The 14,972-nt window shown below is 41.4% G+C and overlaps 1 protein-coding gene and 1 pseudogene across 1 annotated transcript; both read right to left on the reverse strand.

Annotated features, from left to right (window-relative positions):
* Positions 1–10,283: 10,283 nt before the first annotated feature.
* On the reverse strand, positions 10,284–12,204 carry LOC103405101 (7-deoxyloganetin glucosyltransferase-like). Its single transcript, XM_008344066.4, has 2 exons — positions 11,580–12,204; positions 10,284–11,493 (listed from the first exon to the last, which is right to left on the reverse strand). The coding sequence occupies exons 1-2, from the start codon at positions 12,106–12,108 to the stop codon at positions 10,565–10,567; spliced, it is 1,458 nt and encodes a 485-aa protein (XP_008342288.3). The 5' UTR covers positions 12,109–12,204; the 3' UTR covers positions 10,284–10,564.
* A 1,126-nt stretch (positions 12,205–13,330) lies between these two features.
* Positions 13,331–14,972, reverse strand: LOC103405102 (7-deoxyloganetin glucosyltransferase-like; annotated as a pseudogene).

Below are 14,972 nucleotides of genomic sequence, written 5' to 3' on the forward strand. Positions count from 1 at the left end.
CTGCCTTCAATATGGATATCCCTAATAGGGAACGAGCTACTCATCAAGGTGTTGATCAACATGAGACTTCTCTCAACCCAGCTGTTTCGACCCGAAACAGGAGAAGTGGAGGAAGACACCTCATTGCAAAAAGGTTGGAAGCATCGACAACCGTTTATCATGACTGCCAAGACTTCCTAAAGCAACGTCAAGAGAATCCCCTCCACATAAGCTCGGAGATCAATGACCCAAGGGTTTCTGAAAGGCTCGGTCCCCTCCCAAGACCCAGGCCAGCTGCTAATCTAGGGAATGAACGACAGGTCCCAGAGGAACATAAAGGTACAGGGGACTCGGAAGTATTCGGACAGACTCGCCCTATAAGTCAGTACGGCGAGTCCAAGGAAAAACCACACCCTCTTGCTCAAACTTTCCTACTTCCAAGGGGCGATGAAGACTTACGGAAGGATCGACACCTCATTGCAAAAGGGTTGGAATGATCGACAACCGTTTATCATGACTGCCAAGACTTCCTAAAGCAACGTCAAGAGAATCCCCTCCACATAAGCTCGGAGATCAATGACCCAAGGGTTTCTGAAAGGCTCAGTCCCCTCCCAAGACCCAGGCCAGCTGCCAATCTAGGGAATGAACGACAGGTCCCAGAGGAACTTAAAGGTACAGGGGACTCGGAAGTATTCGGACAGACTCGCCCTATAAGTCATTACGGCGAGTCCAAGGAAAAACCACACCCTCTTGCTCAAACTTTCCTACTTCCAAGGGGCGATGAAGACTTACGGAAGAAAATTCCATTGATGCATGACTCCACTCAGAACCCCCTTATCCTACAGCTTCTTGAGGAAGAAAATTCCAGTGGTGCATAACTCCACTCAGGACCCCCTTCAAGAGAAGACAAAACAAAAGCTTGGTTTAAAACTCTATACTGGAAGGGAGGACCCCTATTGAACACCTTAACCTCTTTGAGTCCACCATGGCATATCGGATGCACACCGATAAAGAGCAATGTCTTCTCTTCCTTTCCACCCTCTATGGCGGAGCTCTAAACTGGTATTGCCGTCTTCCATCTGAGACAGTAGACTCATTTGGGGAACTGAGGAAACTATTTATCTGTCAACACATCTTCCAGACCAATCACTTGCATTATGTAGATGACTTGTACACTATTCTCTAGAAGCCGGGCGAGTCACTACGAGAGTATGCCGGTCGCTTCAGCCATGAGTATTCTCGCTGTGCTGAAGCAGATACAAGACCGCCCTTAAGGCCTTCACGGCAGGCCTACGTGACTATTTCTTCAAGTACATGATCAATGCCAACACTTGGAAGACTTACTCTGAGGTGATGGCACAGGCTTACAACCACGCATCTGCCGAAACAAAGACATATCAAGGGAAACCCCCTACAGCTAACCCTTATCAGCAAGTAGGGAGTGGAAGTCAGATCCAACCAAATGAGAAGACCTCAACCTTCCAAACGGCAGCGGTGCCTCCCCCTACCTTACTTAATACTTTGCCAAGTCAATAGACATATCAATCTCAGGGCAAAAGGAAAGATTTCCACCTTCACCAGTTTCATTTTAGTAAAAGGAGTAAGGGACACTACCGCGATAACTAAGGGTATCGCCACGATAATCCCCGCCCCCAGACAGTCAACACAGTGAGTCAAGCACGTGTCAGGATAGGCCCTACCCTGAGGTATGAGGCATACATACCTTTGAATGCCACATGCGTGGCCATTTACCCTAGTATAGCACACCTGATACTGAAGCCAAAGCCGAGGCACCCGGATTACAAGCCCACGAAGAACACAGGCACGTTTTGCAGTTACCACAAGTATAACGGCCATGACGGTAAGAAGTGTACCACCCTTCGTGATCATATTGAAGCTTTGGCACATGAAGGAAAAATTGATCAATTCCTCATTCACCCTCCAAGGGATAACCGTAACCAATGCCAAGTGAATGTGATATATTCCATAAGTGCCGGCACACCCATATCTAAATCTTCCAACGGGGCCATGAAAAATAGTGAACGAGCTTTGAGGCCTAGCCACCAAGTGTTTCACCTGGAAGACATTAGGGGAGGCAAGTATCAAAAGCCTAACTGGGATCCAATATGTTTCTACCCTGAGGAAGAAAGAGGTATCATCTACCCTCACAATGACCCACTGATCGTGGAAGCTCACATAGCCAACTTTGAAGTACGACAAATTCTGGTAGCCACGGGGGCTTCTGTCAATATCATGTTTGATGAAGCTTTCAGAGCACTTAATGTAGCTACTTGCTCGATCGCTCGATTTCTCCTCTGATAAGCTTCTCCGGTGATATTGTGCAACCTTTAGGGAGCATACACTTATATTTCACTATTGGTACAAGCCCTGACACAGCTACCATTACCATTAACTTCCTGGTGGTTGATTGCCCAACGACATATAATGTCATCTTTGGACGCACATGTATCAATGATCTCAAGGCCATGGTATCCACACATATGTTGTTGATGAAATTTCCAACCCCCTACAACAATGGTTACATCAGAGGAGATCAACTTAGTGCACGATCATGTTACAACACTTCGGTTAAGTAACAACACCTGCCTGTGCCCAATGAAACCCTTTCTATACATGACCAAGTCATAAAGACTAGCCCGGACGAAGCCAACTTGGATCTTCAAGGTGGCAACAGTCAACCCGACGATCCTCGAGATGACTCTTTCACCCAGCAAGAACAACCCGCTAAAGAGTTGGAGAAGGTCCTATCTCAAAAGATTATCCAGATCGTATGGTGAAGATTGGCACCACCTTGTCATGATACTCCAACATTGAGAAATTGGCTCTAGCATTGGTCATGTCTGCTCGAAAACTTCGCCCTTACTTCCAAGCACATTCCATCATCGTGCTTACCAATCATCCTCTTCGATAACATTGGGTGAGTTTGACATTTCCTACCAACCAAAGCCAGTTGAGACGGGCCAAACAGTAGCAGATTTCATCGCCGACTTCACATATCCTGTTGACATTGCTTCTACGCCTAAAGCAGTGGCTTCATTACCCTCAGAAGCTCAGAAAATAGAACCAACAGCTCCAGCATGGAGTCTATATGTTAATGGCTCGTCCAACCAACAGGGTTATAGAGCAGGACTAGTCCTTACTACCACCGATAAAGTGGCGATGGAGTATGCTTTTCGTTTCAAATTTAAGGCGTCGAACAATGACGCTGAATATAAAGCCCTCCTAGCAGGCTTACGTTTGGCTAAACACTTCGGGGTTAAATGGATTGATATCTTCAGTGACTCCCAATTGGTGGTTAACTACGTCACCAACAACTTTGACGCTAAGGATAGCTCCATGGCAACATATCTTGCACAAACACAACTGTTGCTCAAGCACTTCCACTACCAGATCACCCAAGTTCCTCAAGCGGCAAACAGTCATGTAGATGCTTTGGCTCACTTAGCCTCAGCAGTGGAAGACAAGATTGGGAGAAAAAATTAGGTCGAATTGTTGGCAGCACCAAGCACAATGGCCGCAAAAGTGTGCAACTTATAACAGGGGGATAGTTGGATTACCCCGATTTATAAATTCCTTTCTCATGGCACCATCCCCAATGATAAAGTCCAAGCTAAGCAGATTCGGTACAAGTCTACCCGTTACTTGATCATTAATGACCAACTCTACAAGTGAGGTTTTAACCTGCCATACCTAGGATGCCTTACGCCGGCGAAGGCGGAAATTGTCCTTCGGGAAATACATGAAGGAGTCTGCGGAGATCATGCTGGATCTTGATCCCTCGCACACAAAGCTTTTCGCCAAGGATATTACTGGCCAACACTCCACCAAGATGCCATCAGAATATCCCGCTCATGTGATAAGTGTCAACACTATGCAACTATTCCTCACTTCCCTCCTAAACCGCTCACTCCTATGATCAGCCTTTGGCCCTTCGCCCAATGGGGACTTGATTTAATCGGCCCAATGCCTGCAGGGAAGGGCAAGGTCTGCTATGCAATCGTTGCAATTGACTAATTCACAAAGTGGGCCGAAGTAGAACCCTTGGCAACCATTACTAAGGCAAAAATAGAAGACTTTGTATGGAAGAACATCCTTTGCAGATTCGGCATTCCCAATGCGATAGTCACTGACAACGGGCGACAGTTCGGCAACAATAAGTTCAGGATGTTTTGCTTTAAGTTCAACATCAACTTATGTTTTGCCTCCCCAGCTCATCCCCAGTCTAATGGACAAGTTGAAGCCATCAACAAAATAATTAAGCGCACTTTAAAAACCAGCATGGACAAGGCTAAAGGCTGCTGGCCAGAATTTGTACCCCAGGTTCTTTGGTCACACCACACTTCGTATCAGACTTCAACAGGAGAAACTCCATTCTCACTTGCTTTTGGTACAGCGGCAATTGTCCCAGTTGAGCTTGAGCAAGCAACATTCCGAGTCCAGAAATACGTGCAAAGAGAAAATGACAAACAACTCACCATCAACTTAAATCTAGTAGAGGAACACAGAAACCAGGCTCACTTAAGGAATGTCGCCTACAAGCAGCTTATCTTCAACTGTTATGACTTAAAGGTCAAACCTCGCTCTTTCAAATTGGGGGACTGGGTACTGAAGAAAAGATTACTCTGCGACAGAGTCCCGAGTGAATGAACACTTAGTCCAAACTGGGATGAACCGTTTGAAGTTATTGACATCAGTCGCCCTAGCTCATATAAGCTTAGAAGCTCCGGATGGTGATCATATGGAGCCTCAATACTGGGTAGAACCTTAGGAGAAGTCTCAGCAGTCGGCAGAGCCCTAGAAAGAGGAGGCACCGGAGGGTGATCATTCGGAGCCTCAATACTGGGCAGAACCCCAGAAGGAGGAGACACCAGAGGTTGATCATTTGGAGCTTCAGTACGTGGTACAGCCTTAGAAGACGAAGGAAATAAATGCCTTTGGAACAAACCCACAAACTTCTGATGATCAAGTAAAATCTGACCATCAGATTCCTGCAGCCGGTCAAGCTTCCTCTTCATGTTTGTAACATAGTTATGTGCGAGCCTGTGCAACTGTTTATTCTCATGCTTGAGCCCTCTGATCTCCTGTTTGAGACTTATCACTTCAGCCGCCAATGATTTAACCTGGCAGGTTCGAGCAAATAGGCGTTGGGCCATATTAGACACATGACCTGCACACTGAACACTAAAAGTCAGAGAATTCTTAACATCCAACTCATCATACCGTTTGGAAAGTAGTATGTTATCTCTTGGAGTGAGAAGGTTCATGGCCACCATCGCAGCAGCCATATCATTCTTCATCACAGAGTCCTCAATGGTAAGAGGACCAGTAGGGGATAAGAAGGATGAGCGCCATATGTTGTCTTGAGGAGACATGGCTGCCTCTTCACCAAAGTTCAAGTCAAAACGACGGTCAGATGGGCTAGACATTTTCATAAACGATAAAGGAAAAATAAGTCCAATAAATCTCTGAAGTACAAAAATAAGGGGAAAATTCCTACAAGCAATAACTCTCTGAATGTACTTCTTGCACACAATTGGTGCCCCTATAAAAGAAAGGGCAACAGGGCCGTTTGTTCAAAAATCGAAGAGACACCACTCTTCGAATTTCGAGAAGCGGATTTTCCTGAGAAAAATCTGTCGACAATCTCCACACACAACATCAGCTTCTCGGGTACCACAGATAACTTTGCCAAAGATCTCTGACAAAGTTTAGACACATAAAATTTGAAGGTCCAGCTACCATACTATTACCCACAAGGTAAATGAACAACACCATTGCTTGATAACTGAAAAGTCCGTATGTGTGACAACCTCCGTACTTCGTGGCAAGGCAGACTGACAAAAATGCCCAACATTTACTCACATTCGAGAAAACACTCCCAAGAGGATTACTTTCTAAAAAATCCCCAATAAGGTTGCTTGTTCAAAAATCGAAGAGGCAACGCTCTCCGAATCCCGAAAGCTAAATCCCCAACAGGATTGCTTGCTTAAAAATCGAAAAGGCACCGCTCTCCGAATTTCGAGAGCCAGATCCTCAACAGGATTGCTTATTCGAAAATCGAAAAGGCACCACTCTCCGAACTTCGAGAGCAAGATTTCCTTGGATAAAATTTGTCTGCAATTTTCACATGCAACATCAACTTTCCAGATACCACAGACCATTTTTTCAAAGTGCTCTGACAAAGTTAAAACACTTGAATCTTGCAGCTCCCACTACATTGCTATGACCGAGAAGGGTAAAGGAATAACATTACTATTCGCTGTTGGGACAATTCCTATATATGTCTACCTCCATCCTCCACGGCCAGGCAGGCTTGCAAATAAAAAAAAATACTCAACTTTTCTTCACATCCGAGAGGGCACTCCCAGCAAAGTCTCTCGAAATACTCAGCTTCTTTTCCCCTCGATAATACCTCTGCAAACAAGCCACACCAGAGCAAGAGTATCTCATATCATCAGGGTTAAAAGCAAGAGTATCCCATATCATGTTTTTTCCCTGTCTTTTCCTTTGCCTTTGCTCTTACCTGCAGGACAAGGAGAAACTTGAAATCAAACTTCTGATCTGGAACTGATTTCCTGGAATCTTTGCATGGTTGCTTGCTTAACATTGCTTTTGAGTACTCATCCTCAACTGTTGTCAAGGTCACGAAGTCCTTCGACAAATACCTCAGAACAGTTGATACGATATTGACGCTTTACACTGAAGTTGCCACACATGGATGAGTCGATGAGAGGTAGTGCTCTGAAGGACCATTTAAATGCAAAGGTTGAGCACCACTTCTGCGATGCAAAAGATTGAAGCAGAAGGTTCAACGATGAGCTGGAATAGATCACTACAGCACGATGCCCTTCCTGCAGAACCGCACAACCCAGACAGAGGAGTCTAAATCAAATTCAAGCCCGGCATCGCTGCCCTATCCGAAAAGCTCAAGATGCTTCAACAACCTTTTGTTGGCACCGTCGCCAAAGAGCAAAACCTTGCCATACCACATTCGCTACTTTGTCGACAGCAAAAGTATCCCATATCATCAGGGTCGAACGTACTTTAGATTTGATGGACTTGTTTTGACCCTCAAATTCTTGAGTCTGCCTTATACTCTGGAGGAAACCAGAAAACCCTCTAGCTCAGTTCAAGAATAAGCTTGTGGAAAGTTACTTCTTCAAAAGCAACAGTATCTCATATCATGTTTTTTCCCTATTTTTTCCTCTGCCCTTGTTCTTACCTGCAAGACAAAGAGAAAGAGAGCAATCAGCCAACATTTGGAATCAAGCTTCCAGTCAGGAACCCCTTGCCTAGTTGCTTACCTAGCATTGCTCTTGAGTACTCATCTTCAACATCTTGTGCTTCCAGAGAAGATACCACATCTGCCTGAAAAACAGATAGGGCAAGTGAAAAGGATACAAAGAAGCATGTGGAGACAAGTGCAATAGAAGAAGTGTCGATTCATCTATTACTTCTTCAAAAGCAAGAGTATCTCATATCATATCTTCTCCATGTCCTTTTCTTTGTCCTTGTTGCGGTCTGCAAGACAAGGAGAAGAAGAACAATCAGCCAGAACCGGAGATCAAACTTCTGATCTAAAACTGATTGCTTGGAACTCTGATTGCTTACGTTGTCTATCACCTCCTTCGGCAGATCTCCTCACTCAGAGACTTAGGGGACTCATACTATAGGGTTTGTATCGCGCTTAACCAAGCCCGAAACTACAAGTAAGCTTCAAGTGAAATTGATACATTACCTTGTGCATCTCCACCGGTTAGAGATAGCACCCTTGGATGCAGGAAAAATACTTCAAGAAAAGATGCCACATCTACCTATGAGACAGATAAGGCAAGTGAAAATTATACCACACTTCGGTACTTAGAAGTTTTGTGATTACTCAATGGCTTGGATCTTGTAAGTCCCCAACCGAGGAGCTTCCCTCACTCGGAAACTTAGGGGAGCACTGTTTGTACCATACTTGACCAATCCCGAAACTACTGAGCACCAGTTAACGTTATACTATCAAGGATCCATAAGAGTTTCCCTCCAACCAGGAGGCCAATCACAGCGCGACACGTGTCGACATCAAAGGCCAATCATAGCGCGACATGTGTCAACATCAGAGGCCAATCACAGCACGACACGTGTCAAAGTCAGAACAAGGCTAAAGACTCTCTTCTATAAAAGGAGATCATTCTCTCACAATATTTCCTAATGTCATTTATACTAAATCATTTACTAGAAATCACTAAAGGAGAGTTTGAACCTATGCACTTGTGTAAACCCTTCACAATTAATGAGAACTCCTCTACTCCGTGGACGTAGCCAATCTGGGTGAACCACGTACATCTTGTGTTTGCTTCTCTGCCTCTGTCCATTTACATACTTATCCACACTAGTGACCGGAGCAATCTAGCGAAGGTCACAACCTTGATACTTTCTGTTGTACCAAAGTCCTCACTGATTTTGTGCATCAACATTACCAATTGATTTTATGGTGAAATCTCATCTTTCTTCAGTGCTTTCACATATTGTTTATAGTGCTAGTAGTGAGCTACTTTTCAACATATATGTGGTTTAAGGTAATCCATTTTCTTGTATTTGAATTTAGAGAGATCAAGTAAATTCAGGGAGATGTGAAAGAAAGTAGGCAATACTGAAAAATAGAAGCCAGCAAGACAGCTACTTGATCACGAGTTCTCGACTTTTCTCCAAGAAAAGGAGAAATATGTACAATAATGTAAGGGTTAAGAATCTGTAGGGAAAATGCTTTAAGATAATTTGGTTAGTGATTTACCTCTAAAATCAAAGCCGACTGGCAATTAGTGGAACTGGACTTAGTGGACCTTCAGTTCTTGCGTCATTTCGCATTACAGAATCACTTTTTGGTTTTTTAATATAGCTAAGAGTAAATTGTACCTATGGTTTCTTAACTTTAACTCAATTGGAGTAATGGTCCCTCAACTAAAAATCCATTACTATTGGTCCCTCAACTCATCAAAATGTGCAGCTATAGTCTCTCAACTAAAAATCCATTACCATTGGTCCCTTAACTTTAATTCAACTGGAGAAATGATCCATTAACTTTAACCCAATTGTAGCAATGGTCCTTCCAACATAACTCGTTTTGACAAAAATTTTGACGTAGTTGACGAAAATGACCATAATTACACACTTTGATGAGTTGAGGGACCCTAATTATATAAATGGTTATTACTACATAACTTATTTTGACAAAATTTTGACGAAATTGATGAAAATGACTATAGCTAAACATTTTGATAAATTGACGGACCAATGGTAATGAATTTTTAGTTGAGGGACCATTGTTCCAATTTGATTAAAGTTAAGGGACCATTGATACAATTTACTCTATAGCTAAAGGGAAATGCTTTCAACACATATTATTGTTTAATCTTATTCGTTGTTTCTATTTTCATTATACAATCTGATGACCAGAAATACGGAGGGGTGCATGAGAAGTTAAAAATAGGGTGTGAAAAATCAGCTCCCATTTTCCAAATATTCTTTAATCATCTCTTTTTTCATGGGTAATATGTGGATTAGTTCTTCAAGTACTGCTCTCCTGAGGAACAAAGGTGAGCTAAATCCCAGCTACAGTGCAGGTTATTTTATTAGGAAAACTAATGAAAAGAGCTTGAAAACTTTGAGTTTTAATTTTTAGTGTAAAAATGTGGTTTTTCGTTAAAGTGAACAGTACCGTGGGCTTTTCGTTAAAACTCCCTATTTTATTTTTTCTCCTAGCCAAAAACCCTTTTCTAAGTATGGCCTGTTTCCATGGTTTCTTGGCTTTTTATTATTTTTCGTTCTTCTAAATTTTATTGTTTTTTAGTTTCTTCTACTACTAGTTTGCTTCATCTTCTAGTTTCTTCTACCTCTAGTTTGTCACATCTTTAATTATGAAAATGTTATATTCTATTTGTTTGATGTCATTCACACTTTAATTTGAGACTTAACTATAATTTTTGAACTATGCCATGACAATTAATGCATGGCACCATTGACTAATGCTCTTAGCCAAGCTACAAGCTATAAGCCACTTGCCGGTACGCGACATTATTTGAGTTATATAGATTTGGATCCTAACAAGCCCTCAAATATATGAGTTATATGGATTCTTCACTTTTATCATTTTGTGTTACCACTTCTCTTATTATTATTATTATTTTACTAAATTATGTCGTTACCAACTCAATTTTCGTTGGTTTTATGCACTTATTCTTCTATTGGTGTTGAAATTGTTGGTTTATATATATAAAGTTTGTAGCAAAACTTCAATATTTTTAATCTAAAGAATTTAATTATTGTTAGATATTGGAAAACTAAGATCAATTAATCACACTTATAGCAAAACAAAATTCAAGATGGTGGTCGCACGCTACACGTATTACTAGTTTATTGAACCAAAAAACATCTAGGAATGCAGTACATGCAATTTCTCACATCTTCCTAGCCAGATGATTATCATTTGAGGCTACGGCCAACAATTAAAAAAAAAAACCTTAAGAAGCACGAACAAAATTACAAAAATCATCAATAACAATATTGTTAAAGGTGATATCTAGCTTTTCCTTAATAGCACACAATTCACTAAATTGTCGAAGTTCTTGGATGAAGAACCGTGAGGACTAGTAGCTTCTTCTGCAAGTTTCTTCCACTCCATCACCTTATTTTTCATCTTCTTAGCCTTCTCCCCCTCCACTAACTCTATAACAAGCCTCTCTACTTCGTCCCTCTTCACATCATTATTGATTTCCAAGCCAATGCCCCATTCCTTGCAAGTATAACGGCAGTCCATTTGCTGGTCGGCAAAGAATGGCCAACAGAGCATAGGCACTCCTGCAGTCAGGCTCTCAATAGTTGAATTCCAACCGCTGTGTGTTAAAAATCCTCCAACTGATGGATGGTTAAGGACAAGCTCTTGTGGGCACCAATTTGCTATTAAACTTCTTTGTTTTGTTTCAGCCACATACTCAGGTGGCAAAATCGCTGATTCACCAATCACCAAATCGGGTCTAATTACCCAGAAGAAAGGCAGCTTGCTGTTTGCTAGTCCCCATGCAAACTCGACTAGATGTTCAGGTGTCATGACTGCTATACTGCCAAAATTCACATACACAACTGAATTTGGCGCCTTACTGTTTAGCCACTCGAGGCATTCAGTATCTTCTTTCCATAGACTGTATCCAATATTCAAGTGGTGTTCAGGTATCTGATTGAGATGTAATTGAAGAGGGCCAATGGTATAAACCCGTGGAAGCATAGATGAGAGAGCATCCAAAACATCTCGCTCCAAGGCATCAAAAGTATGAAGAATAACTGCTGAAGCTTCATGCGCTCTATCTGTTGATTCCATCACGAAGTTGAAAAATATGTCCTCAGGATTTGTGGTTCGAAGGAAGGTTGGGAGATCCTTCAAACGGATATCCTTCACTCCTGGAATCCAATCGATAACCTTGTCCAAATAGCCATTTGTCAAACAACTCTCATCTACAACACGAAATTTTTTATACACATAAGCAATTAAAAGTGTTAATCGTAAATATCAGTTTGTCCAATAGTTGTAAATATTTAACCTTTGAGTGGTACAAGTCCTTTTTCGACCAAAGAACGAAATTGTAAACAGCCCATGAAGCTGCATGCAGCAATAGTGTAAAACAGTACTATAGGGACTCCAATTTCTTCAGCAGCTGTTATTGTGAATATGGACATGGAACCATCTGAAATTATGCAAGTCACTGGAGGATTGTTGGTTGTTGATATGGCATCATTGTCGAGTTTTTTGAGGAGGGCACGAAAGGGAGCCAAGAAATTCTGTTTTCTGACAGAGTCAGCGAGCAAGGTGACATCTTGGGTGCTATCTTCATCTGAATCAGGAAGGCCATCTGGGATGGCTTCAAACCGAAAATCAGGCAAGCCGTCAAGGGAGTTGGGGCCAATAGATCTAAGAAAGCGCTTGTGGATGAACACTGTGTTGACAAAGGTGATATGAAAACCTCTGTGGTGGAGGAGCTTTGAGAATTTAAGCATGGCCTTGATATGGCCTTGAGCTGGAACTGGAATACAAACAGCATGAGGCTTTTTAGGTACTTCTTTGGTATACATCCTCTATTTTCTGTATGCCTTTTTTTTTTTTGTGGTGCAGAGTTGCAGTGTTTGCAGAATGCACACTATTGATATTTGTAGACTAGTGAGCACTATTCATTATGTTTGTGTGAGGAGGCTAAGGTTTCGAATTAAAAATTTTTATGAGTACATGCATGGTTTGGTAACTTTCCAATGTGGGATATTTCTTCGTTTTCTCACACGTTCCCTTATGGGTGGATAATCTTCAAACCCAATACGTAGATAACTGAGTGACACGAAATACGTATGGCCGTTGGACTTTACATGTGAGCCAACTTGCTCTGATTCCATGAAGCATATACAAGATTTGTTGAAATTCCGATAGGGGACACTTCTTCACATACATTCATTCCTATTCTTATCTTCACACAAGTTCAGGCAGTGAAATAATCTTGTTTGAAGAATCTTGAATGAGTGATCCAAATTAAATAATTAGTCAATTGTCTTGTATTGAAGTTTTCATTGATTACCCTTTGGATTTTTTTTGTAGGTCAAAGAAGATTGCTGCAGTGACAGAAGACACATAACTATGTAAGATAAGGAATACAGAAGGAAAAGACAGTTTTGAAGAAAGTTCTTTTGGGGCTTTTATTGGCCAAAGTAGGATTGGATTTGGCTATTTAACATCAATTCCAATTTGAATTAAACATGAGGTTAAGTAACAACTGAATAATTTCAGATTATACTTTTTTATGTGAGCTTATTCTAAACCATTTAAAGAGGGGCCTAAATAGAACAAAATCAACGCCAAGCTAAACTAATCTAAATTAAACTCTATAATTAGTTCAAATCAAGTCAATTTTATGGATCAAGTGTGCCATTTATGTGACTACTATCAGTGTAAATGGGCTTTTCCGATGATGACTCAAATATTCGTTTACCATCTTAATTTGTATTTGGTTATATTCACTAGGTCTGGTATTGTTATTGGTATTGCTGGAGATTTATTCCAAAGTTTCCATATAAAAGTTTTGTTTACATTTCCGTTTTTTTCAATCATGCAGCTGCAATGAATATGTGGGGTAACATATTATATTGGTCATCATGCACAACCACACTACCAAACATTCAAAGGGTTGAGGTTGGTCTACCATTTATTATATGATGCTGAGAATGCCTCATACTCAGATAGTTCTAAAACTTAGAACAATAATAATATGGTAATTTTGAGATAGTTCTAAATCACGTATCGACATCTAGGTTTATTTTTATTTTTATTATAAATGATCTTTTATACTAATCAACACTAACGGAAGAGACAGGGAGTTTTGAACTCGGGGAATAGTTGGTAGTTCTAAATTACATACTGACATCTAGTTCTTTCTTAGTAGAACTTGATTCACTAAATTGTCTAAGTTTTTGGATGAAGAACCATTCGGCCCAGTAGCTTCTTCTGCAAGTTTCTTCCACTCCATGACCTTATTTTTCAACTTCTTACGCTTCTCTCCCTCCATTAACTCGTTGACAAGCTTCTCTACTTCATGCATCTTCACATCATTACTCATCTCCATCCCAATGCCCTATTCATTGCAAGTATAGTGGCAGTCCATTTGCTGGTCCCCGAAGGATGGCCAACAGAGCATAGGCACTCCTGCAGTTAGGCTCTCAATTGTTGAACCGCAACCGCTGTGAGTTAAAAATCCTCCTACTGATGGGTGGTTCAGGACTTGCTCTTGTGGGCACCAACTTGCTATGAGACTTCTTTCTTTTGTTTCGGCAACAAACTCAGGTGGAAAAATTGTGGATTCACCAATTACAAGATCAGGCCTGATTACCCAAAAGAAGGGCAATTTTCTTTTTGCAAGTCCCCAACCAAACTCGACAAGATTTTCAGGTGTCATGACTGCTATACTACCAAAATTCACATACATGACAGAATCTGGCGCCTTAGCGTTTAGCCACTCAAGGCATTCAGTTTCTTCTTTCCATAGACTGTATCCAGTATTCAAGGGGTGTTCTGGTATCTGGTTGAGCTGTAATTGAAGAGGGCCAATGGGATAAACAAGTGGAAGCATAGATGAGAGAGCATCCAACACATCTGTCTCCAAGGCATCAAAAGTATGAAGAACAATTGCTGAAGCTTCATGAGCTCTATCCGTTGCTTTCATCGTGAAGTTAAATAGGATGTCATCCGGATTTGTGGTTCAAAAAAAAGTTGGTATATCCGTTGCTTTCATCGTGAAGTTAAATAGGATGTCAAACAGATCTCATCTACAACACGAAAATTTTCATTTGCATGTTTAGAAAATAAGAAATAAAGAATTAACCAAAAATTAAGCAGTTGCTTCAATAGTTGTATATATTTCACCTTTGAGTGGTGCAAGTCCTTTTTCAACCAAAGCACGAAATTGTATAAAGCCCATGAAGGCACATGCAGCAATAGTGTAGAACTGAACCGAAGGGACTCCAATATCTTGAGCAGCAGTGATTGTGACTGGGGACATGAAACCATCTGAAACTGTGCAAGTCACTGGTGGATTGTTGGATGTTGTTTAGGCATCATTGTTGAACTTAGTGAGGAGGTCACGAAACAGCGCCAGGAAAGTATGTTTTAATATGGAATCGCAGAGTAAAGTGAGATTTTGGGTGGCATCTTCATCTGAATCTGGAATGCCATCTGGGATGGCTTCGAACCGGAAATCAGGCAAGCCATCTAGGGAATCGGCTCCTAGAGATTTAAGAAACCACTTGTGATTGAACTCCGTGTTGACAAAGGTAATATGAAAACCTCTACTGTGTAGGAGTTTTGCAAATTTAAGCGTTGCCTTGATATGGCTTTGAGTCGGAACTGGAATGCAAACAGCGTGAGGCTTAGTAGCTACTGTTGTGGTATCCATTTTGGA

The sequence above is a fragment of the Malus domestica genome, chromosome 17, assembly GCF_042453785.1.
Source record: "Malus domestica chromosome 17, GDT2T_hap1".
NCBI lineage: Eukaryota > Viridiplantae > Streptophyta > Magnoliopsida > Rosales > Rosaceae > Malus > Malus domestica.

What these genes read in the sequence shown, in the direction of transcription:
- LOC103405101 (XM_008344066.4), bottom strand. Translation starts at nt 12,108, where the DNA reads ATGTATACCAAAGAAGTACCTAAAAAGCCTCATGCTGTTTGTATTCCA. An exon ending in AGGACTTGTACCACTCAAAG is followed by an intron (nt 11,494 to 11,579) that starts GTTAAATATTTA and finishes TTCGTGTTGTAG; the next exon opens with ATGAGAGTTGTTTGACAAAT.